This window comes from Staurois parvus, unplaced genomic scaffold (genome assembly GCF_062004578.1).
Source record: "Staurois parvus isolate SC_StPar_1 unplaced genomic scaffold, SC_StPar_1.0 ptg000562l, whole genome shotgun sequence".
Classification (NCBI taxonomy): Eukaryota; Metazoa; Chordata; class Amphibia; order Anura; family Ranidae; genus Staurois; species Staurois parvus.
This window is the reverse complement of record NW_028318358.1, coordinates 5,053,601-5,079,780: the sequence shown is the minus strand read 5'-3', so window position 1 is coordinate 5,079,780 and position 26,180 is coordinate 5,053,601. Positions and strand designations below refer to the sequence as shown.

The following is a 26,180-nucleotide window of genomic DNA, read 5'->3' as shown; positions in this document are numbered from 1 at the left end:
TTTTTCCATACAAGCCATTTTTTTATCTGTGAAAACAGTCTTGAGCACCAGTCAGTTACTTTCCTCAGGCTGAAGCAATGTCACTAGTCTGTTGCATACAGGAAGAGTTTGCATGCTTTGTGTCATCTCTGAGCCAGTGTCTCAGTCTAAGATATTGTTTCTCAACCATTTTACCCCAGAGGAACCCTTGAAATAGTTTTCAGGTCTCAGGAATGCCCTTTATATTGGTGATCAGTGAGAAGAACATCCCTCCTAACAACCCCTAGTAACTTCTTGAGGAACCCTGTTCGAGAATGGCTGGTCTAGGAAGTAGATGCTAATCTTGGATAGTGCCTGAACAAAGATGGTGTTATCCTTCTGGAGGGAAAAGCAGATGAAGGCATTGCCATGCTTAAAAGGGCCATGTTATGAGACCAATTTTTGAGTAGTGATATGCAGCAGCTACAGAATCTCATCATTTTTTTTTTTATCTCTAGGAAAATGTGTTTTACTGTCAATGCAGAAGGTTTGCAGGTTAGGCGATATCATTTATTGGCTAAGCTTTTGGGATAATTTGTATCCCGTCTTCAGGCTTTATATATTTCTGAAAATGTTTTGGAAACCCACATACCTATACAAAAGCATTACAAAGAGGTGCAATGTTAAATAAATTATAAAAAAGTGTGTTTTCCTCCTAATGCTGTCAATAAAATGTCAATTTACCAGATCTGTAGCTAGCTTTCTGAGCTACTCTTTGCAGCATATGGAGCTAGCTACATGTTATCCAGTGCAGCTGCTGATCATCATGTCACACCAGAGATTTGTAACAGCATAGCCAAGTATTGTACAACACCAATTACTCTACAGCCAGCTGCAAACTGCCATAGAATGCAATCACAAACAATTGTAGCTCATGCAAATCTCTGCTTTAAAATTTCCGGAGTGACATGGCTTTAAGCTTGAAGGCAAGTTATGGTAACAGTCCAAGATGCTAAACTCCTGTACTACACCCACAGTTCTAAATTACCCCATGAGATCAACAATTCTGAATTTCTGGCCCCTTGTATCAGGAAGAATAAAGAAATAAAAGAAAAGAAAGTCATTGCAAACATGTGTAGAGTATTTTGTCTCATTTTTCTCAGGGTATATTTGCCCATAAAAAGTTATATTTGCCCCATGGTATACTCTAACTTCCTTCATGAAAAAAAAACATTTTTTTCCTCTATGGATTACCACCCAATCTGCTAAATCAGCAGACTTTGGCAGTTATTTGGAGTTTCTGACACCTTTCCCACGTCAGCCATTCCTATCCTGGTCAGCTTCCAGTTCACTTCCAGAGCACATGAGATGCAAACAATTGTTGCCCAGGTAGGCTGCTGTTGTGTCCTTGTACCAACTAGTCCAGCATGACTGATCATGCAGGTTTTAGATACATCTGTAAATTGGCTGTAGCTGAGTTTGAACCTGAGATTTGTGGCCAGGTCAGTACATGTGTACAGGTGGCTTTTACAATAAGAATATAAAATCATTTGTAAAAAAAAAATATTTAAAACTGTCTTGTTTTCACTGATTTTGATCATATGATGCAGGCAAGAAACCTAGCATTGTTTAAACAATTTGTAGATCCAGAGACAGGCAGCTGTCAAGCTTGACTCTGCAGTTCTGCATTTACTATATTTAGTTAATAAGACCACTTATCACATTAAAGGACCACCAAGAAGGCTTGAAAAAAAATCAGGTAGGGTGGGAACAAGCCTGGCTTATCTTTCACAGGATGGATAAGCATGTACACTGAGGTGACTGTATCTCTGGATGTACTGATCACTGTGACATGGCACAAGGATAACTGCATTTGTTTCTCATGTATGTTTTCCAGAATAAACATGACCTATTAAAAGCCTAATGAAATGTTGCTATTACACTTATTTATACAATTAGTACAAAGTGCATAATATGCAATGTGCAACAACTTAGAACAACCAATCAATTGTATTTGTGGTAAATTTAGGTAAGCAAAAGGCTGATTCTTATTGGTTGCAATAGAACTTAGGTGTTTTTGTATAGGCCTAATGATATATTACATTATTTTAAAGTGGAACACCAGGTTAACCACTTTTGTGGGAGTGGGAAAATGTCTGGGCCACTAACAGTGATATATCCGCACTGGGGATATTCCATGTGTGGCCATTGGCACAAGATACATTTTAAGTGCAGATATAGACAACAATAAAAATACTATTTAGTACACTGGAGAAGTTGTAAAACACCTGTCAGGTGTTTAATCTCTTCCCCTTCATCTTATAGCAGAAATACTGCTACAGGGCAGCAGGGGTGTGCAAAGTCACACATATATACGTGATTTTGCATTTTCGGGGTAGGGAGCACATGTGAGCTGTGCGCGCCCTACCCATGCTGCCAATCACTGGGTCTCAGACGGTGATTACTCGCTGGCACCCGGTGATCGCTGAGTATCTCCGATGAGGGAAAGACCTGTATGTAAACAATACAGATCTCTCCAATGTCAGCTCCTGCACACTGCTTTGTATGTCTCTGCATAGCAGGGCCATACAAAGCAGTGTGCTTACAGTGAAGCACACACACAGCACATAATGTGAAACAGGACACAGTTAACCCTTTGATCGCCCCAGATGTTAGCCCTTTCCTGCCCAGTGCCATTAGTACAGTGTCAGTGCTTTTTATTAGCACTGATCACTGTATTGGTGTCACTGGGGATGTCAGTGACACCAAGTCAATTCCACCCAGTGTCAGAATGCCCGTCACAATCCCGCTATAAGTCGCTGATCGCCACCATTACTAGTAAAAAAAATACAAATTAAAAAAACAAATTGAGTATATATACCGCCATTTGTAAACGCTATATCTTTCACATAAACCAATTAATTTACAAGTATTGAGATTTTTTTTTAGCAAAGACATGCAGCAGAATATATTTTGGCCTAAATGTATAACGAAATTTGTTTTTTTATTGGAAATGTTTAATAGCAAAAAGTAAAAAATATTGCTTTTTTTTTCCTTAAAATTGTCGGTCTTTTTTTGTTTATAGCGCAAAACATATAAACCGCACAGGCAATCAAATACCATTAAAAGAAAGGTCTATTTGTGGGGAAAAGAAGATTGCATGACCGCACAATTGTTAGTTAAAGTAACGCAGCGCCGTAACAAAAAAAAATGGCCTGGTCAGGAAGGGGGGCAAATCTTCTGGAGGGCAAGTGGTTAAAATGCAGCACCTTCCTAGATTAGGTTGCTATTGAGGTTAAGGTAAATTTAGACTTTTTGGCTCCTCTGTAGTTAGTGGAGCAGAGTGTGATTGTTTTTGCCTGCTCTGGGCCTTGCTAACTGCAGGCTCAACTACTTTTCCCTGCCTTCTAGTAGGTTCTGCAATGTAGTAGGCTGAAAAAGGAAGATCCTGAGCTTGAATTTTTATGGGACTCTAGCCAATCCCTTGGGAGGTGTGCCCAGAAAGTGAAGGGAGAACACATAAATAGTCTGAGGTTTGGAGCAGCAGGGTTCTTGTCCAGGAGGAGGAGATCCCATCCCGGAGGACTGCTGCCCTTCTGGGCAGGGTAGCTGAAGTCTGCAGAGTTAATCAAGGTCACAGCTCAGTGGGAGCTAGGGGGTCTATTGCAGAGAGTTCATTGAGGTCCCAGTGGTAGCTAGGGGACATATTGCAGAGAGTTCACTGAGGTCCCAGTGGTAGCTGGGGGACCTATTGCAGAGAGTTCATTGAGGTCCCAGCTCAGTGGCAGCTGGGGGGCCTATTGCAGAGAGTTCATTGAGGTCCCAGCTCAGTGGCAGCTGGGGGGCCTATTGCAGAGAGTTCATTGAGGTCCCAGCTCAGTGGCAGCTGAGGACCTATTTTTCCTGTAAGCAATTTTGAGTAAAAAAAGGGGGTGCACTGAGGATCTGGCCTGGCGATTCATGGTACAGTGTCTAGACAATATTGGACAGTAGGTATCCAAGTATCTGGAGATATAGTAAGTAGAGGCCAGGAATTGACTGTCTGTTGTTCAACTCCTTCTGTGACTTTGGTAGTGCTATTAAAGTGGGTTTTGCCCTGTTATGAGTCCCAGAAGTGCCTGTGTCTCTAGTCTCTACCAAGAGGGGGGATGCCCCTGAAAAGAGTAGAAAGAATAGAGAGAAAGAGACCTTCAAATATTTGTGCACTAAATTCTGGAGTAGTTTACCCTTCTGAGCAACCTTATCGCATTTCAATCTATTACTAAATAAGGTGGAAATAACAACAGACATGTCACATACAATAAGAGCACTCAATATTGGAACACAAGTAAGTAAACTGGAATAAGACATCTACTTTATTGTTTTTATTTTTGTTACAGAGGGAAACTGGTGAGTGTGCACTGATTCTCAATATCACATCAGGTTTGGAACTATGAGCTCTTTGGCTATTAAAGGGCTGTTTGACAGTGGTCATACAATGGCTTCATCTTGTCCCTAACTTATTGCTACATGTCATTCTAATGACTACAATTAGTTGTTATAGCAGCTGGCAGAGTCAGTACATGTTAAGTACACATTATTTACTTTTCATACATTTAGTGGTAATGCCACAATACCAGCCCTCCCTTAGCTTATATCCACTGACACAAGCATCTGTGATGGCTGGGGGGTGATGTACCGGCACATAAATGTCAGTTATGGAGACAAAAAAATACACAAGTGTCACAGGAAGAATTGCATAGTCTTCAGGAAGAATTCAACTCTCAAATAAATAAAGCGATTGTCAAAATACACAAGCCTCTTCTGCAGACAACAAATAATTTGTGCAAGTAGTTTCTAAAGTGGTTAACGTACTTCATTCTAGAATCATGTGACCTCAGCAGAGACAACAAGTTTCAGGTCCTCTCCTGAAATCAATAACATAAGGCAGGACTAGCTTGGCTAAACGGGCAGAGAATAACATGGGGTAGATGGTAGATGACTGTGTGTTGGACATAGTTCAGGTAAAATGAGTTATCTTTCAGTGCACTCCAGACTACAGGAAAGTGTTTCCTGCTCTCTGTTTTATACATTTCACCTATTTGCTAATCAGAGTATCTCATTCAGTAACATTGTACAAGGACCACTAACAGATCAGAAGTGCCTAAAACATATGGAGCTAAATGTCAGGTTACTATTTTACAGGACTCACAACTGTCCCTGTTATGGGGATCTCAAAATGTGTTTCTCAAAAAGACAAACAACTGTAGTAACCAGTTAAATGTTACTATTGTTTACAACTTTTAGAGAACTTTCTTCCATTCATGTTTACAGTGCTTATAGGGTTTGCATCCATCCCGGTCTGAAATAATACATTCATAGAATATCATTATTTCAGACGGTTCAGCATAGAATATTAGGTATAAAACCATGCGGCTGTAGGAAGGGAGATCCAGCCCTGTTTCTACATGATGGACCACAAGCAGATAGTATATTTTCATTAAAAATATATACTTTAATTTAAGAACTCATCATCCTTAAATATAGTGGTGATAAGTTTTTGTTATTTCTTGGACTGGCCAAGTAAATTCTTACTACACCCCTGCCTCTCATCATGGCCTGGCCAAGCATGCAATCTGGCTTGAGCAGTATTGCAGTGCACAATGCTTGGCAGTCTCAGTGTTTGGTAGGGATACCCACCACAATGACATCAAGAGTCCAGGAGTTAATGCCAACACTACCACAGAGGTGCTTTAAAATGATCAAAGCTAATTTCAAGTTGGTCTATTTAAAGTCATCACTCTTTGCACCATGGTATAAACTTGTAACAAACCTGGAAAATTATAAGCATAGGATGAAATTTCATAACTGCATGCCACAACAATCAGTAGTTGCAGATAAAAGTAATTGAAATTATAGTCAGATTATAACTTTTCCTGTAAATGTCCCCCCACCCCTTCATTTTTCCCAAGCCTCCTTATTGCTCAGCGTAGTAATGGGCAGAATCAGATTATTTTGACATACAGTTACACAGATGGTAAGCTGCCCCTTTCTATTATTTCATCATATGCTCAGCCTGTATTGCCCAGGTTGGTGACCAGTTCATTCAAACTGGGCATAAGTAGGTATATCTAATATTAGCAACAGAAATCTAAGAACTGTTTTAGTGTAGCCATGAGTTCTACTCCTGACTCAAGTGGTTCTCCGAAGGCTATTTATTGAATAAGTTCTGTGTTTCATTGAACTGAACTTCCAGCATAGCTGAGGCTTCTATGACTGTGCCATTGCACTTGGTATCCTATAATCCTTAGAAAGGAACTCCACAAAGTGCAAATCAAGGGATCTGAAGGAGCAAAATATAGCATGCCAGTTACACCTACCTAACACCAATCTGCAGCTTGGAATTTCTACACAGACCTATACGAGTCTGGTATACCATATGGGGAGATAGTAGACAGGAATCTGCGTACACAGACACCATCGCTTTAATTGCAAGTTACCTAATGTATCGATGGCCACATACTGTAATATATATATAGTTTTTGTTAGTTACTACTCTCTTTTGACATTCTGTGACGGTTTCCATATTTCCTTTTTTTATATTTCTGTTATGTGGCCTATTGTGGCTTGTAGAAACAAGTGATATATATATAGATATTAATTGCACTAGCTACAGTACTTATACAGTACTTCTCCTCCACTGTTGGAGGGCACATTAAAACAAACTATAAAAATCTACAGCCTATAGTAGGTTTATGTAAGCTGCAACTCTCCAGCTGTTATAATAGCACAATTACTAGCATGTCCAGCTAATAACTGGCTGCAAGGGCATGCTGGGAACAACTGGAGCACCACTAGCCACCTGCTTTCGGTCTGGAGAGTTTGCACCACAAAGAATGTCTAAGTGGGACAAAACATACCTATGGCTAAATGGTTCAGTGTTAACACCCTGTGGTCCAAGTGGGAACTGCATAGGAAGTTTTCACTACTATTGTACATTTAAAGTTTACACAAGTCCTCTTTTTCCCCAGTCGTTAGACAGTCCAGTACAAGACATTTTTTGTAGAGCAATGGTTACAATATGTATGAGAAGATTTAGTAACTGTAAATCAAGAACATATGCTGTTTCCCTGAAGTTATTGTTTTTTTTTTTTTTAAAAAAAAAGCAATTTCTGTCCAGAACAGAAACAAATCGAAACATCATATGAGCCAAGGTTGGAGCAAAGAATGCTATAGAACAGAAGAGCCAATCAGAAGATGCTGACTTTCATCCTCCTCGATATGAAAGAGGTGGCTTATTTAAACAGCAGCACAAACACCCCTCAAGCACTCAGGAACTAGTCTCTATCCAGCATGTCTTCTGGTTATTTCATAGTCACAGTCTATTGGGCCATTTAACCCAATAAGAATCTAAAATGCCACAAGGTTATCCATTGCTTGAAGCAGACCCTGAGACAATGCTATCTTTCCACTGACCAAAGTGTCCATCATTTGGGCCGAAACCTGATCTGTCAGGACCTTCAGAAATCCACACGTGGCTCTTTTGCTGCTTGTGTCCTGGGAAAAGCAGGGATCATGGGTTGCCAAAGTATTCCAGTTACTAAATATTTCCTAGGGGAGAGTTTGGGATGAGCTGGAGGCAGCTGGTCAAGTCCTGGCCTGGTTGTCTAGGTACAGGTTCAGGTTCCAGTGGATTAGTGAGATAATGTGATAGGAGAGGAATCTCCTCAGTAAGGGGAGAAAAGTATAGTGCCATGTGCAGTTCTGATGGGCCCCGGAGCTGGTCGAAGCATATGGTGTGTCAAGGGTGGAGCTTGAAGAAGAGGAGGAGTTGCAGCTGGACGTAAACTTAATGGAGAAGACACAGCAGCAGCTGCCATCGCCACTGCAAGTGGACTTGGAAGAAGCCCTGCTGAAAGGGTTTTTGGAAGGTCCTTTGGAAACATCAGGCTTGTCTGTCAAAAAAATTAGAACAAATATCAGTGTAAGCAAAAACGATATATATATAATGATAGAGATGGAAGTTGCACAGAGCAATCCCGATCCTCCTCTTCTGTGGTCCCCAGTGGCACCAGGCCCCTCCTCATAGGCAGGTGCCCCCATGAAAAGCTGTTCTCCATGGGGGTACCCATACCCATTGGCACAGAGGGGTTTATTTACTAAAGCTGGAGAGTCCAAAATCAGACTCCCTTCTGCATAGAAACCAATCAGCTTCCAGGTTTCATTGCCAAAGCTTCATTGAACAAGCTGAGGTTAGAAGCTGATTGGTTTCTATGCAGAAGGGAGTCTGATTTTGGACTCTCCAGCTTTACTAAATAAACCCCAGAGCGTTCCCATGTCACAGCAATTGATTGATAGCAGCGGGAGCCAACGGCTCTCGCAGCAATCAATCTGCCCAATGAGGAGGGAGACCGCGCCTAGAGCCGCTGCTCTCATGCACATCGCTGGACTGGATTGGGCTCAGGTAAGAAAAGAGGGGGGGGGGCTGAAGGGAGAGCTGCAGCACCAATGATTTTTCACCCTAATGCATAGAATGCATAAAGGTAAAAAACCTTACCGCACAGGTGTCAAACTGGCAGCCCTCCAGCTGTTGTCAAAATACAATTCCCATGAGGCATTGCAAGATTGACAGTTACAAGCATGACTCCCAAAGGCAGAGGCATGATGGGACTTGTAGTTTTGCAACAGCTGGAGGGCCCCCAGTTTGACACCCCTGCCTTAAGGCTTTAGAACCACTTTAAATCGAAATCAAGGCAGACATAAATTACACACATTAATGCAGCTCTGTTTTATTAATATCTCATTAAAGGTATTTCTTTAATGCAACCAGTTTAAGTACCTGAATTCAACTTGTTATCAATCTTTTTTAATCCCTGAACGGCAGAGTTCAGACTAGAGGAGAGTTGTAGTGTAAAAGACAGGTTAATAGGGAAGGAGAGCAGAGTGACAAAGTGATGAGCTCTTCAGACTGCTGTTTTGCCTTTCACTGTTCAGTCAAAGGATAAGGAAACAAACTTGCAAGTGAAAGTGAAACTGCAGCAAAGAAAAAGCAGGTCTCCTGCCCTTTAAGGCTAGATTATGCCATGTGGCAAAGAGGTGTAAATATGAGAACTGGGTTGACAAAAACACAAATCCTTTCGGCAGGTAAAACAGATCTCATATATGCATTTCATCTGTGTATTTAGCTTTCTGCCTGGAGTTCAGATTTAGGCAAAATACATTCTTAGATACAAATTCAAATTGCTTGACAATTCATATAAAATACCAGTTGGATATACAGTATGCCAAATTCTATACACACTGTATGTGCCAAAATATGTTAGAAAAAAGATAGAATTTTAAATATTTTTAAAATCTTTCCAGGTATTGAAGTTCTGAATATGGAACAAATTTAAAAAACACCATAAATTAAAGCGGAGTTCCACTCACTCTGGAAAAAAATAAAAGTCAGCAGCTATAAAAACTGTAGCTGCTGACTTTTAACCACTTGCCTACAGGGCACTTATACCCCCTTCCTGCCCAGGCCAATTTCCAGCTTTCAGCACGGTTGCATTTTGAATGACAATTGCGCGGTCATGCAACACTGTACCCATATAAAATTTTTATCATTTTTTTGTGACAGATAGGGCTTTATTTTGGTGGTATTTAATCTGGGATTTTTATTTTTTCCTAAACAAACCAAAAACCACTGAAAATTGTGGGAAAAAAATGTTTTTCTTAGTTTTTGTTATAAAATTTTGTAAATAAGTGATTTTTCTCCTTCACTGATGTGCGCTAATGAGGCTGCAGTGATGGGCACTAATAGGCTGCACTGATGGACACTGATAGGTGGCACTGATGAGGAGGCACTGGTAGGTGGCACTGATGGGCATTGACAGGCATCACTGATGGGTACTGAAAGGCAGCACTCATATATGGCACTGATAGGCGGCACTGATAGGCAGCACTGACTGGCACTGATAGGCGTCACTGACTGGCACTGATAGGTGGCACTGATTGGCAGCACTGATCGGTAGCACTGACTGGCATTGATAGGTGGCACTGACTGGCATTGATAGGTGGCACTGACTGGCACTGATGGGTGACACTGAAAGGCAGCTCAGATGGACACTGATATGTGACATTGATGAGTACTGAAATGTGGCACTGATGTGGCACTGGCAGGTGGCATGGATGAGTACTAAGAGCTGGCACTGATGGACACTGACAGGTGGCACTGCTGGGGCTACACAGATCATCTGGGTACACTGATCATCAGTGTCCTGATGATCAGTGCACATGTCCCCTCCGAGGAATGCTGATTACCGGCTCTCCTCTCCTCTTGAGCTGTCAGCGTGACAGCTCATGGGGAGAGAAATGCCAATAACCGGCATTTCCCGGTTTACATGTGATCAGCTGTGATTGGACACAGCTGATCGCATGACCGAGCCGACGACTTCGGCTCTTTCCGTAGATCGGTGATCCGCTGTATCCGAGGGATCGCCGATCGCCGCGCTCCAGGAGCCGTGCATGCGCGGTTAGAATGGGAGGACGCCATATGACGTCCTCCCAGAACAAGAGAACCACCTTGTGTCCGTCATATTACTATATGGAGGGCGGGAGGCGCTTGCAGCCACTTACCTGTCCCACGATCCTGCGTTGCCCCTGCCGCAGCCCGTTTCACCGGCCGTCCTGTATTCCAGGAAGCCGGCATCTTCAGTGTGGGCGCCTGGCTGTAACAGCTTGCGGCTTCACAGCCGGGTGCCCATTGCGCATGCACGAGTAGCACTGCACTTCCTGAATGACCCCGTCGTCTTCTGGGAGCTGTTACGTGTCCCACAAGACTTCAGGGAGGGAGGGTAGGAAGACAACCTCCGCTTCCGATCACCTAGGCAATTGCCCCCGCTCCCCAAAGGTGCCAATCCTTAATGGGGTGCGAGGGACCAATCTTTAAAACAGAACTTCTCCTTTTGGGTGGAACTCCGCTTTAAGTAATGTTTCTTTTGTAGAATGCCAAGATTTTACCGTGCATTGCATACACTGAGTATATTATGTAACAATATACTCTTTGCTTTCTCTCACTTGTTTGTTTTCTCGATAAACAAGTTTAACTGATTTAATTGAATCTATAGTCCTGTAGAATTACAAATTCTTTTGGACAGTGCGCAATTAATAGGTTAACAAGTGGATATTTTTCAGATGCTTAATGTGGCACCTGCTGAAGTGCTATGTGATTGTCATCCATTCCTAATTGCATGCACTGAAACAACAAACATCCCCACTGGAAAGAAACAGTGTGAACACTAAGTGGTTAGTATGTGGTTTCCAAATGCACTTCACCACTATGGTTGATGTAATAGCCATTTATGAAGATTTTTAGACTTTCAGGATGGGTCTCAGATGCTCTTAAACGCTTTTTAACTGCTCACCAAAAGCCTGGGAAGGGCTATAGGTTATAAAGTGCTGAATTTGCAGGCTGCTGGTCTACAGGAGGCCATGGTATAAAGGGTAAACCATGCATGGTTAGATTAGAATAATAGGGGTGACTTCCTCAGTACGGTGCCAGAATGTTAAAAGAAGTCTTGAGGATACCAACCGTAAGTTCCTGAAGGGTTTGATGTTTCTTGTGCCTACTCAGTAGCGGGTTGGGTTTCCCTGACACTCCATCACGATGTCTGCGACTTGAGATGTGCTGACACAGAAACACAAATGTATTATGTAGTTTATATATATACCCTGCACAAATCACAACTTGCTAAAACATGTAAAACATGACAAATTAGCTGCAGGTTTCTCACATTGATTCTTTGTGATATTCTCTAATTTTACATGGCCAGTTAGACATCGAATATAAGACTTGTCCAGGTTGTGAAGGATCATGCAATTTTATAAACTACAATTATTACATTATTGAGTTCTCTGCACACCAAACTGATCTGTAATCAAAAACTGGCGATTCGGCTGATCTCAAAATCAATGCATATCTCTTCTTACAGTCATGTTCTAGTGTTCCCTCGCCAAGCACTAAATAAAACATATGGAAAAGGGCCATTATCTCCTTCTGGAAAGCAGAGATTTTATAAAGGATAATTCTCATAACACTGAAAATTTAGAACTAGAGACTATCCAGTGTTTTACATACTGTAACACTATCAATGGATTTAATCAAAAGGGAAAAGAACTAACAGTGAGAAGTTTTCAAGAAAAAAATCTGTATGTCGATACTTGTTATATACTGTATAGTACTTTAGCTTACATAGTCATCTAGTGCACTATGCTGCAACTTTCTAACCTCTTGCCACCCACGTAATGCATATATGTGGCACCAAAGAGGGTGGACTTTAATGTCCACATGCTGCACATTAGACATGTGATTCGTTTAGTTGCAAATTGAAATTTGGACAAAATTTTTATTAAATCGAAGATTTGGATGCATCCGAATCTCCAAATCACAACAGTAATGAATTTCAACGAATTTGATATAAATTACAAGAAAACCAACAAATTAATTCATATTCATTTGTTTCATTCTGATGACATGATGCAATAGTTTGGGCCTTTTGTAATATTTGAAGCATCCTAAATTACGTAACAACATAAATGTTCCGAATTGATTCTGATCTTTTTGTTTTATTCAGATGAGAGCGGCACTGTAGTCTTTGACTCTTGGATAATCAGAAAATTATTTTTGCATTAATGTTTTTTACGAATATAGAAAAATATGAAAGGGAAACGTATTGCAATAAATACAGTATTATTATTATTATACAGTATTTATAAAGCGCCAATAGTTCGCTCAGAGCTGTACATTACAAAGGAGGACAGAACATGTGACAGAACAATAACAATACAATGCAAAAAATGAGGGGATTGAGGGCCCTGCTCTTTCGAGCTTACAATCTAGGAGGGAGGGGATGGTGGCACAGGAAGAGAAAGCTGTGGGGGATGGAGTGGTAGGAGGAGTGGAGGAGGTCGGCAAGTTAGCAGGGGGCGGGGTAGGCTTCCTTGAAGAGGTGGGTTTTCAGGGTGCGCCTAAAGGAGAGGAGAGTAGGTGATAATCTGATGGGTTGGGGCAGGGAATTCCAAAGGATGGGTGACACCCTGGAGAAGTCCTGGAGGTGGGCATAGGAGGAGGAGACCAGGGAACTAGAGAGAAGAAGGTCTTGTGAGGAGCGGAGTGTGCGTGCTGGGCGGTACTTGGATATTAGGTCAGTGATGTAGTTCGGGGCAGTGTGGTGGACGGCTTTGTACGTCAGTGTTAGGATTTTGATCTGTTGCGCAATCGGAAGCCAGTGGAGGGATTGGCAGAGGGGGGTGGTGGAGATGGAGCGGTTGGAAAGGTGAATGAGTCTTGCTGCCGTATTCAGGATCGACTGAAGCAGGGATAGCCAGCGGCGAGGCAGGCCAGTATGGTATAAAAGTGAAATAAGATGATTCCTACTTATTGTGTTTGGGTTGAATGGCATCAGGATCTCTAAATCATAACATAACGAATTAATCCAAAATGAATTTTGTTCCATTCGATACTTTTGGATATTCGCGACTCCAGTTAATATTGTCCACTCAGCATTCCATTTCTCTTTGTGGGTTGGACTAGCAGGGATGACTAAGAATGCATACGTAATCTCCCAAAAAAACAAAATAATGTGTTAAAACTAATATAGCCAATCCTCTGAAATAACTTCCGCAAATACAAATCGATTTGGAACAACAAACGTATGCAACGAATACGAAAATATAAAATTAGTTCTGAAAACTATTCTAACAAAATGAAAGGAAAAAACAGAATGATTTACTTAATGGATGAATCGAACACGAAACAATTTTTTCCATTGTGCACAATTCTACTACACATATGCATCCTTGGGCAGCCGAGGCTTCTGTACTAAGAGCCCGCTTACGGTGTGCTCCCAGTCTCTAGTAATTATAGGAAGAAGACGTGCCGCTGTGACAGCCAATTACAGAGGTCCTGTAATCAGGCAGTCCTTCTTGCCCCCAGGCATAAAGACTCAGGGGCAGTGGCATTGAGTCTGTAGAACTAGGAGCTCTGAAAGTGTTGCTATCCTCCTCATCCTATGCAGACATACAGCACAGTAGAAGAGGGTTTGTCACTGAAACACAACATACTGCTGTGTAGTACAATATATTTAACATTTAATAAGAAATAACTATTGCAAACCCAATACTTTACATTTAATTTTTTTTAAATGGAAATCCTCTGTGAAAAATCTTACGATTCAAATATTGTATGGAGTGGTCAAAAAGATCCACATGCTATTTAACTCTGCCCCAAACTACATCACCGACCTAATATCCAAATACCACCCAAAACGCACTCTCCGCTCCTCACAAGACCTCCTTCTCTCTAGTTCCCTGGTCTCCTCATCCCATGCCCACCTCCAGGACTTCTCCAGGGCATCACCCATCCTCTGTAACTCCCTACCCTATCAGACTTTCACCTACTCCCCTCTCCTTTAGGCGCACCTTGAAAACCCACCTCTTCAAGGAAGCCTACCCCACCCTCTGCTAATTGCCGATCTCCTCCACTCTTCCTACCACTCCATCCCCCACAGCTTTTCCTCCCGTACCACTATCCCCTCCCTCCTACATTGTAAGCTTCAAGGAGCAGGGCCCTTGAACCCCTCGTGTATCACATTGTATTGTTATTGTACTGTCTCATGTATTGTCCCCCATTGTAATGTACAGCGCTGAGCTAACTGTTGGCGCTATATAAATACTGTATAATAATAATAACTTCAGAACACAAAAGGTGACTAGTCTGGTTGGATGTTTTTGCCCAAGCCCCCAGTGCTCTTCAAGGTGAATGGAGGTAAAGTCATCAGAGCATAAAGGAATAAAGAAATAGTAATAAATGCAGACTGTATACCTGCTTAAGCTGGCCTTCTGAGGTGACTCTGACATTACAGATCTCACAGTGAAAAGTCCTCTCTTGGTTGTTGGAATCCAGCGTTCCTGTTGACCCCCTGTTTAACCCTCCAAGCCGAGGATAGGCCTTTATTGGGCCCAGACCACTTCGTGCTTCAAGAATAGTTTTGTGCTTAGTACCTTTATTAAAAGAAAAATTGCCAAAATGAAAATATGTCAAGCTTCCCTGCAAGCTAGAAAACTGCTGGAAGTCAGATGACAGATAATTAACTGTTTATATCAGTGGATGTCAGTCAGTGGCTTAAATGTTGAATGTGACTCTCAGCTACCTATTATGTTAATCACTGCAGGTGCCTGTCTAGAAATATCAAATGGTGTATACGTCTCCTGTGTCTGACGCCAATCACATATTATCTAATAATAACATGTTCTTAAAATATTACAATTTTTATAGTTATTTTTCTCTAGGTCTCATCCACACGAGAGGTTTGGGGGAAGGCATAAAACACAAGTGATTGAGTCACAATTTTATCACCCCCGAATGCCCACCCAAATAAAACATGCAGGCACTCAGGGCTGTACATATGCAAAGCTTGCAGCAAAAATGATATACTTTGTACAATTCAGCAGGCAGCACTGCTACCAAATATGACCCACTCAAGTGTATAGGACCATGCTGCAACCGTGAGCCAATCGTTTGTCTAGCAGCTGCCTGATGTATTTACATATAAGGTGTATTTACATATAAGTGGTATTTACATATAAGCCGTCCATAAATGAGCATTCAAGTGCCTCTTTTATGACTGGCAGCCGCTGCTATACCAGCCTCTGAAAAGTACTTCACCACAGATCACTTTACCTAGGGGTGACAAGGACTGCTGCCAGTGTGAATGAGTCCTTAGATAGCAGTCCCATCCTGAGCAGAAAAACCTGTTCCCTGCAACATGCTGCAGAGTGGGACCCTTGCCCCCTGTGTGGAAGCAGTGGTCTCTCTGCAGAGGTCCAACACTCCTTCTGCTGGAAGCATTAGCTTTGCTGATTGCTTTATCTATAAGTATAGCTTTTTTCATTGTTATGATTACCGTAGCTCTCCACACAGTTCCAAACAATCCATGGCTTGAAAGGACAGTCCACTTTTTGGACTTTTTTCTTTCTGTCCCACTTTAGCCCCAAACAGTCCCTACTTTAGGTTAGGTTTAGGTACTTACAGTGAAATAAGTATTTGATCCCCTGCTGATTTTGAATGTTTGCCCATTCACAAAGAAATGATCAGTCTAAAAATGGAATGTTCGGTGTATTGTAACACTGAGAGACAGATTAGCAACAAAAAATTGAAAAGAAATGCATGTCTTACAAATTATGCACTGATTTGCATGTTCTTGAGGGAAATAAGTATTTGACCCCCTTCACAAAACATGACTTAGTACTTGGTGGCAAATCCCTTGTTGGCAATCACAGAGGTCAGACGTTTCCTGTAGTTGGCCACCAGGTTTGCACACATCTCAGGAGGGATTTTGGCCCACTCCTCTTGGCAGATCCTCTCTAAGTCATTAAGGTTTGGTGGCTCACGTTTGGCTACTCAAACTTTCAGCTCCCTCCACAGATTTTCAATTGGATTAAGGTCTGGAGACTGGCTAGGCCACTCCAGAACCTTAATGTGCTTCTTCTTGAGCCACTCTTTTGTTGCCTTGGCCATGTGTTTTGGGTCATTGTCATGCTGGAACACCCATCCACGACCCATTTTCAATGCTCTGGCTGAGGAAAGAAGGTTCTCACCCAAGATTTGACGGTACATTGCCCCGTCCATCGTCCCTTTGATGCGGTGCAGTTGTCCTGTCTCATTAGCAGAAAAACACCCCCAAAGCAGAATGTTTCCATCACCATGTTTGACAGTTCGATTGAAGAGCTCGATTTTGGTCTCATCTGACCACAACACTTTCAACCAGTCCTCCTCTGCATCATTCAGATGTTCAGTGGCAAACTTCAGACGGGCCTGGACATGTGCTTTTCTTGAGTAGAGGGACCTTGCGGGCACTGCAGGATTTCAATCCTTGTAGGCATAGTGTGTTACCAATTGTTTTCTTGGTGACCGTGTTCCCAGCTGCCTGGAGATCATTGACAAGATCCTTGTGTAGTTTTGGGATGATTCTTCACTGTTCTCATGATCATTGACACTCCACGAGGTGAGATCTTGCATGGTGCACCAGACATATGGAGACTGACAGTTGTTTTGTGTTTCTTCCATTTGCGAATGATTGCAACAACTGTTGTCACCTTCTCACCAAGCTGCTTGGCGATAGTTTTGTAGCTGAGTCCAGCCTTGTGTAGGTCTACAATCGTGTCCCTGACATCCTTGGACAGCTCTTTGGTCTTTGCCATGGTGGAGAGTTTGGAATCTGATTGTTTGTTTGCTCCTGTGGACAGGTGTCTTTTATACAGGTAACAAAATTAGATTAGCAGCACTCCCTTTAAGAGACTTCTAATCTCAGCTTGTTACCTGTATGAAAGACACCTAGTAGCCAGAAATCCTGCTGAACGATAGGGGATCAAATACTTATTTCCCTCATGAACATGCAAATTAGTGCATAATTTGTTAGAAATGCATTTCTTTTGAAGTTTGTGTTGTTATTTTGTCTCTCAGTGTTACAATACACCTACCATTCGATTTTTAGACTGATCATTTCTTTGTGAGTGGGTAAACATTCAAAATCTGCAGGGGATCAAAGACTTATTTCCTTCACTGTATGCTATATAAGTACAGTTGTGTAGAGACTTAGGACTGAGGTAGAAAAATGTTTCATGTCACTTCTAGATTTATGGCAGAGTTTGAATGTAAAAAGATATGGAGCTATTTTCCAGTAATCTACTTTATTTTATCATTTTCACTAGAAATATACTTCAATTTATTAAAAAAAACTATTTTTCTGTATTAGGGGTCTTGGTGTTCATTTTTTTAAATTGATGTTATCTCTCTGAAATACCACTGTGGGTGCCAGTTACAATATATTATATTTGAGTATGGATTATCCTTGCCTGGCTATCTGTAGGTATGGATCTTTCTTGTCTGGTTGTCTGAAAGTATGGATCTTTCTTGCCTGGCTCTTTCAAAGTATGGATCTTCCATGGCTGGCTATCTGGAAGTGTGGATCTTCCTTGCCTGGTTATCTGTAGGTATGGATCTTTCTTGTCTGGTTATCTGAAAATATAGATCTTCCTTGCCTGGCTACCTTTAGGTATAGTTCTTCCTTGCCTGGTTATCTGTAGGTATGGATCATCCATGGCTGGCTATCTGTAAGTATGGATCTTCCTTGCCTGGTTATCTGTAGGTATGGATCTTTCTTGTCTGGTTATATGAAAGTTTGGATCTTCCTTGCCTGGTTATCTGAAAGTATGGATCTTCCTTGCTTGACTCTCTGAAAGTATGGATCTTCCTTGCCTGGCTAACTGTAAGTATGTATCATCCTTTTGCCTGACTATAAGAAAGTATGAATCTCCCTTGCCTGGCTAAAGGAAAGTATGGATCTTCCTTGCCTGGCTATAGGAAAGTATGGATCTTCCTTGCCTGGCTATAGGAATGTATGGATCTTCCTTGCCTGATTATCTGAAAGTATGGATCTTTCTTGTCTGGCTCTCTGAAAGTATAGATCTTCCTTGCCTGACTAATTGAAAGTATGGATCATTCATGCCTGGTTATTTGTAAGTATGGATCTTTCATGCCTGGTTATTTGTAAGTATGGATCTTCCATGCCTGGTTATTTGTAAGTATGGATCTTCCATGCCTGGTTATTTGTAAGTATGGATCTTTCATGCCTTATTATTTGTAAGTATGGATCTTCCATGCCTGGTTATTTGTAAGTATGGATCTTCCATGCCTGGTTATTTGTAAGTATGGATCTTTCATGCCTGGTTATTTGTAAGTATGGATCTTCCATGCCTGGTTATTTGTAAGTATGGATCTTCCATGCCTGGTTATTTGAAAGTATGGATCTTTCTTGCCTAGCTATCTGTAAGGTGTAAAGTGTGACCAGAGGAATGTTCAAAAAGGCCACACGCTATAGTCTGTACAAGCACTGCTATGTAGTATAAGGACCTATCAGAAAAAAATTAAGTGAAAGCAGTACTAAAGTCTGCAATCTCCTGTTGTCTTTGGTAATCCTGGTTTGCAGATCCCGAGTGACATAACTTCCACATAGGCACACTGGAGTTCAATTATCATGGCACCAAGGCAGGCTCATCTCAGTGTGCTAGCAGGAAGGTAAGACGCTTTTACTGCAGATGGGACATAGTATGCCTCTTCTGCAATAAAAAGCCATCCCGCCAGCAATTTTGTTTTTATTTATTGTAAAGTTCTACTTTAAATGGATCATTTAATGCATAGCTGTTGGAAAACTCTACGTTGGCCACACATGTTGCATATGATGTTTCTATTTTTCTCCTTCCTATAGTAGATGTTAAGGAAGTATGTTATCAGTCCTTACTATATGAGCATTGAGCTGACAAGGATAGTCATAGTTTATCATACTCCTGGCCTTACCTTTATTGTGGGCCTCCAGTTGTGACAGTGAGTTTACAGACACCTTGCAGAGGGCACAGTACAGTAATTTCTTTGCTTTGTCATCGTCATTCTCTGTAGCTGATGTGCTTGTTCCACTGCTGGCAGGATCAGTAAAGGACAGAGATTTTGCTTTGCGTCCAATTCTGTCAGATGTGGATTCCAGGCATCCAGACATGGCAGCAGTAGTTTCATGTGTGATCATTCTCTCAGGACTCTCAGATGAGCTCAAGTCTGCGCTGTCACTTCCCTGATGATCTGGTGTCAGAAAGAACATTCAACATGTTCATAAAGGGAATGCACATTTATTTTTCATGTTGAGGACTACAAATACAATTGTTTTCAATGTGTTTTATTTGTGTTAGGTACATAGGACGTTTTAAATATGAACAGTTCAGATTTTACTATTTTTAGGCAGCAGGTGGAGAACTTGACTCTTTTTCACATGATTACCAGGATAACATTAACTGCTTTACTGAAAAAAAATCTGCTCAAATTACAAAGCTCAAATTATATAAACAATTGAATCAGAGGAGTCATGTCTATTCCATTCCACTAATCTATTCCATTCCCCCCTGCTCAACATCACTGCATATACAGTTTCACAAATATTTTCTTTGTAAAAGTAAAATGATAAACTAAAAGCTATACAAAATACCTTTCTACATAAAAACTAAAACCCAAAGCTACTGAAGTTTCCCCTTGGGTAAGAACAGAAGGAACAGGTGCAGGCATAGTTTAAAGAACACATACTAAACTTTTCATTAGTCATGTTTCATTGCTCTGTCTCCAAATTAATGAAAGTTGTGATCTGATTGGTCTTTCAGAGTAAATTAACTACAGATCACTGACCGCTGTGCTATCAGTGCCTGTGTTAGCAGTCTGATCATTGGAGGACAGGCAAGCTATGCTCCCAGGGAAGCCAGAAAACTGACCATGCCAAGATAAATGTGCTTCCATGCCTAGTGTGGTCAGTTTGAAATAGGAGAGCAGAGGGACTTGTAGGATCAACAGGTATTTCACACAAAGCAAGCAATACAAGGAGAACAGGATCATTTTTAACACAGTACAAGTACATAGTACAACAGACACATGTCAAGAATATGAAATGTTGGGGTAACATACTCTTTACATTTTATGTAAAGTCAGCTCAGGAATGATCTGTTGCTGTGCACATCAGAGTAAAATTGTGGCTAGGAAGCAGAACTGCACATGGCTTTTATTAAATAGCAGGTATCGCCAGGTGTCAGCATGCCATCAGAAATATCTTGCAGAGTACTGCCATGGACTCCAGAAAACTGGGGTGTTCTGCTATGCATATGGTGGCCAGCTTCCATATTAGCTTGCTCTGGCTCACCCATCCAGTGCCCAGCAAGTGGTTGAATGGGCAGCCTCCCTAAAGAACAGATAAGTGCAAGATGTTGGCCAGAGAAAGCAATTATAGAAGTTGGTAACTGTTTGCACGTAAGAGCTCTGCAGGCCATCAGGAGCATATTGTAGGGACCTGGAAATGTCTACAGTGTAATACGGGTCACAGAATGCTCACAGGTTTTGTTTAAAGCCCAAAGTTATAGTGACACTAAACAATATCCTTATTCTCCAAAAATAATCCAAAAACATCCACTACTTAATGGCCTGTAATCAATTTTTTATTAAATAGTTTCTTACTTTGTTTGTGTGCCTCCATGTGACATCTTAAAGTTCTCACCCCCCCTCACTTTTGTTAGTAAGGAGCAGTGCACGTTAGTCGCAGTACTGCTCTATACACACTACACATCCCAAAGTCCACAGTTCCTAGTCCATCTCAACATCCAGTATGAGAGGGTGGCTATGCTCCTACATACAGTGGGACCATGGAGAACAAACGTGGCAGGAAGTTTACTCAAAGCAGCAAAAAAAGGAATTTGGAGGAGGCTGAGAGCAATAGAAGGTACTTCTATGAGATGAGAAATCCCATAATCCATAGTCCAAAAACAATTGTGGGAGTGAGCAGGAGAGGGTGGCTACGTTCCTACATTGAGTGGGACCATGGAGAACAAATGTAGCCATCCTCTAAAAGGAAGTCAAATCACAGCAGAAAAAAAAAATTGAATTTGGAGATTTGGAGGAAGCTGAGAGCAATGGAATGTACTTTTTGAGTTTAAGGATAAGTTTTCAACAAAAATAATAAATACAAATTTTTTCACAGGTAAAAAAATTTACATTTATTATTTTTGTCTGCAGGAGCCTGGAAACCATTGCACCTGAGATTAGCATATCACTGGTGCTATGCAGATCCTGACCTGTCAGAATATCTGTTTGCGAATGGGAAGAACGAGCAAGTAGATATACTGACAGGAAGAATCAAACAACTACCACGGTGCTCCACAGCGCCATGGTAGTTCATTGAGGACTACAAGCTGAGGCTGTCTGGACTTGTAGTTGCTCATTCACAGAATGCTGTGAATGAGTGACGCAGCTGGGCAGGTGGAGCCCCCCACGGCCACATTTTGTTAAAATTTGATAGCTAGTGAGGGGGAGAAGATCCCCCGCTAGCTGTCATAGGTGGGATGGGGGGGAGCAGATTGTTGGAGAAGGAGCAAATATTCTTTTAGAGCTCGTTCATACTAGCTTTGCTATACAAGCGATACAACGCATCCTCACTGCCTGCTTTAACCCATTGATTCCCACACCAGTGCACCACAACTGTGTGCACACATTGCAGTTGGGGGGGGCACCTGAATGGGTCGCATTCGGAGGGCAGTATTACCTGCCAAAATGATCCAGAAGGTATAATTCCTGCAGCAATCACAAAGCACAGCAGATGCCTTTGCAGCTAAAGGAGGTAACAGTTAAGGGGCTGTAAAAGTGAGGCTCCACCACAGAGTCTTACCGCCCTTGAAACTGCTAGTGTGAACGAGCCCTAAGTATTTGAAAACACCGCTCATAGAGTTTTTACACTTTTTCTCCAATGCACATCAGGTTTTTTTTCTACAAACCAACGATGGTCATGTATAACAAGCCAAACAATGACAAAATCCTGCGCTGGACTGGACTGCAATCACAAGTATTCTAAGTAACCTCCATGACAGTAGAGACATGTTTACACACCCATCATTTAGATTAGCACGTGTCCTCATTCCTGAAACCCTTTATTGCCGGTAAAGATAACATTTTCCTGGTAAACCAAGAGAGTAAAATGATGAATGAGGCTGAGGAAGGAATCTTCCCGCAGGCTATAATTTTCTATAGATGTTTGTAGCAGAGCGAAGCACTGGGGCGGCCATTCATTTGTTTTATGCTGTGTGACTGGTCTTGTCGAGAGAAAAACTGTTTATTATTGTTGCTATGTGACTAAATATTCTGTACAAAGTCTCTTGGCGGGGATGCAAGGTGTGCTTTTACTTTATGTCATAGAAGCTGAGCTCTTGGCAGAGGCCTGTCCGACAATTGAGGATCAAGTGAGCAAGGCACTGGCGAGAAGCCGAGGCAAAGAGCAAGTGTATGAGAAAGCACATATACATACTGTACACAAAAACACAGTTCTTGGGTGGCCATACATACAAAAAACACTCACCAAGAAAGAGCGATGTTTAAAGATTTGCCACTAGACTCTGCTGCAACCTATCTCCCAAACTGCCTGACTTGTATATGGATACAAGGTGAAGGCTTATTCCCTTTGCAGACAATTTCCAACAAGCCAAACAGATATTTTAGTTATTTCTTGTGTGCTTCCAAATCCTTACAAAACACACATTTCTCAGGTAATACTTGAATCAGAAAAAGCAATAATAAGCAGAGGATGGCATGCAGTTAAAGTTGAAGTATATTTTGTCTTCTTGGGTTTCTCCTTTCCCCCTTCATCAACATGCTAATCTAAAACCTTTCTGTTTTCATGGCATACCTCATTTTAGACCTAATGACATTTTCACTATGTCTCTGTGCTTCTCTCTCAGCAATATATACAGTTTAGGTATAGTGGGAGGGGCCTGCAGGGTCCTGTACATAGCTTCCTGAAAACATTGCAGCACCCAACCTCAGTACTCCTCCCAAGAGCTCCTGATGCAAGCAGTGATATGGCTCGTGGAAGGTGTTATAAAAACAGCAAAATGCCTAGATGGATGCATGTAAGTCTGGTGCATTCTTAGGAAAGCTGCATCTGTATGCAGAGAATCCTAGGTAATGCCTACATGTGATGCTAAGCCACCATGATTGAAAGAACTGAACTCCAATGAATGAAAGTGGCAGGCCAGGGGTAGTCAAGCTGGGGAAGAAATGGCTGCATGATTCTGGATGTCCTCCAGCCAAGAAAATGAGGCAGGCTGTATGTGACTTGCTACAGATTCTAATGCACACTGGGAGAGGCTTACAGTATGTAGTGAAATCAGAGTAACAATTTCGGTACTGGTGAGGAACCTGTGCATCTGTGCAAGGCTGAAGGTAAAGCTGGAGTTCAGCTCTAAAAAGTGAAGCCTTAGAATGTGGCCAGATTTTATTGTGAAAGCAGTAAAATGATTATCCTAGCAGCCTTTTCACTTCTAATTCATTTTGCACATAATTTCCAGCTTGCCATTTTCCAACCTACAGAAAAGGGAAGCAATAACTTATTTTGTAGACAACAAAGAAAGCTCTACCAAAACAAATAGCCAAGAGGCCCAATGTGGTTCCATACATCAGGCATTTACAGTATAAACAGCCTTTTACATTATGCAGGAGCCCACTGAATTATTTCCATCACTCCTATGCTCCAGCAGAGCTTACAGTCTAATGTTCCTGCCACACAGCTCCCAACATTTAGAGGGATTGTTTCTCTTTTGGAACCAAATTCCTCTGTTCCTCTATCCTCCTCAGTCTTCCTGGTTTTGGCCTAATGAATAGACTGCAATAAAAAAAAATCACTAACTACAAAAAGTGTTAACCAATAGAACAAACCTATCTGCCAACCTTTAAATCAGTGGTTCCCAGCCTTAGACCTCAAGTACCCCCAAGGAGCCATGTTTTGATCATTTCCCTTAGATAAATAAGCTCATGAATACCAAGTCATTGACACTGATTTAAAGCAGATGTGCAATGTAGAGGAAATCTTGCAAAAAATGACCTGTTGGAGGTATGTGATGACTGAGGTTGAGAACCACTGTTTTAAATGATCGCATTTGTTATTTTTAAAACTACGTATAAAAGAAAAGTAGTCAAAAGGGCATTTGAAGCTTCAAATGATCATTTTTTTACAGATTCATTCTTCATGGTCCAAGTAACTGGAGACATGCTCTTTGCCTAAATCAGTTTCTCAATTAGGATTCCATGCAACCTTAGAGTTACTCCAGAGGTCGTCAGGGTTCCTTGAGCAATTTCTGCCTCTCAGATAAGTTCCCACTGACACTACTGATCTTTTTAGCTATCTGTAATGGGGTAATTCTTCCCAATGACCACAAGTGCAAGGAACAATCTTCCCATGGACCATCACACTAATGTATCAAGGGTTGTAGATATAGTAATTTTTAGCAGGGGTTCCATGAGACTGGAAAGTTATTTCAAGGGTTCCTCTGTGTTGAGAAAGGCTGGCCTACATACTTTGAGCTAAAAAGTGTTCCTCTTTTTCATTTCAGAAATTTGTGTACTATGCTGCCATAGTCATATGTATTCTAAGGGAAATTTTGATCATAAACCCAGTGACCTACTGAACTGTTCCTGGATTGTGTGAACAAACTGAAAGGCCCAGAAGGAAGTCACAGGCCTGGTCAGAATATGCAAAGCTCATGCAGATAGCAGTTCTGGTGGGACTGGAAATCAGGACCACAGCCCTTCAAGACAATACTTCTAACCACCTAAGCCCCACACTGCCTATGTGTGGACATCCTCATTTATTCCACTGCAGTGAATATGCAAAATGTGTAGTAAGTGTCCCTGTGGGATCTGAACCCAGGTACACAGCACTACAGACATACCCACTCAAAGTATAACTAAAGGTAAAACGTCTTTTTTTAAGTTTTGAATAGAGTGAATATGGATTAGAACACCTATTAGGTTTTTATTGCTGTCTGTGCCTCTGTTAAGGAGGTTCACCCTATTTGTCCTGTTTACCAATATTATTATTATTACCAATTATTATTATTAAGTAAAAGAAAATCTCGAATTTTGGGTTGTCCCCAGAAAAGTAATAGAGAGGAAATTTTAAAATGGGGACACCAGTTCTGGTGACCTGGGAGGCCTCAAGAGATTCCCTAAATTTTCAGAGATTTCCTCTCACTTTCTGTTTGGCTATGGGACAGGAAATGAAGGGAAATCTCCGCAAAGGGACACAGATGGGAACAAAAAAAATCTGATGGGGTTATAACCCTTTCTTACTCTATCCAAAATTATTTTTTACACATCTTTTCGGACTGCCCAGCTATCTCACAGTGTTGAGGAGCAGTTGCTAACATAATTAATGCAGTGGTTGGCACCTCCTTTACTCCTTCTAGAACTTGTTTGCTGGGATTTGTGAATGACCTTGTCCCCACTGTTTCAATACCTGATTCGCTTTAAACCTATTTTTTTCTATTTTACTTTCTATTTAACCTCACATTAAGGGCAGTAACTTTACTTTGATGATGGTCATATAGATATTTGGGAATATGCTCTGCTGAACGGAATTGGTATATTATGCATCCTTGTTTTTGGTGCAAGCCACACACCTACACACGCAAGTTGTAATTGTTGGGGGATTGTTTGCTAACTTTTGTAGTATAGCACTATGTGCCGCTTCGCTTTTTCTTTTTGCTGACTGGTGCTCCCCTGTGTGGGTTGCATCACCAGAGTGTTTTCTTTTTGTGTACTCTACTTTAAAAAAAAAAAAAAAACGATTTCT

At 41.4% G+C, this 26,180-nt stretch overlaps 1 protein-coding gene across 4 annotated transcripts in view; it reads right to left on the bottom strand.

Moving 5' to 3' along the window:
- Positions 1-4,290: 4,290 nt before the first annotated feature.
- ZNF385A (zinc finger protein 385A) overlaps positions 4,291-26,180 on the bottom strand; it is a 442,370-nt gene continuing 420,480 nt past the window's right edge. For all 4 annotated transcript variants that reach the window (XM_089691405.1, XM_089691407.1, XM_089691406.1 and 1 more), the window contains 4 exons: positions 19,337-19,612; positions 14,804-14,982; positions 11,513-11,608; positions 4,291-7,892 (listed from right to left, as the gene is read on the bottom strand). In XM_089691405.1, coding sequence (XP_089547531.1) covers positions 7,665-7,892; positions 11,513-11,608; positions 14,804-14,982; positions 19,337-19,612 — 779 coding nt within the window. In that variant the 3' untranslated portion in view covers positions 4,291-7,664. The remainder of the gene's footprint in view (positions 7,893-11,512; positions 11,609-14,803; positions 14,983-19,336; positions 19,613-26,180) is intronic.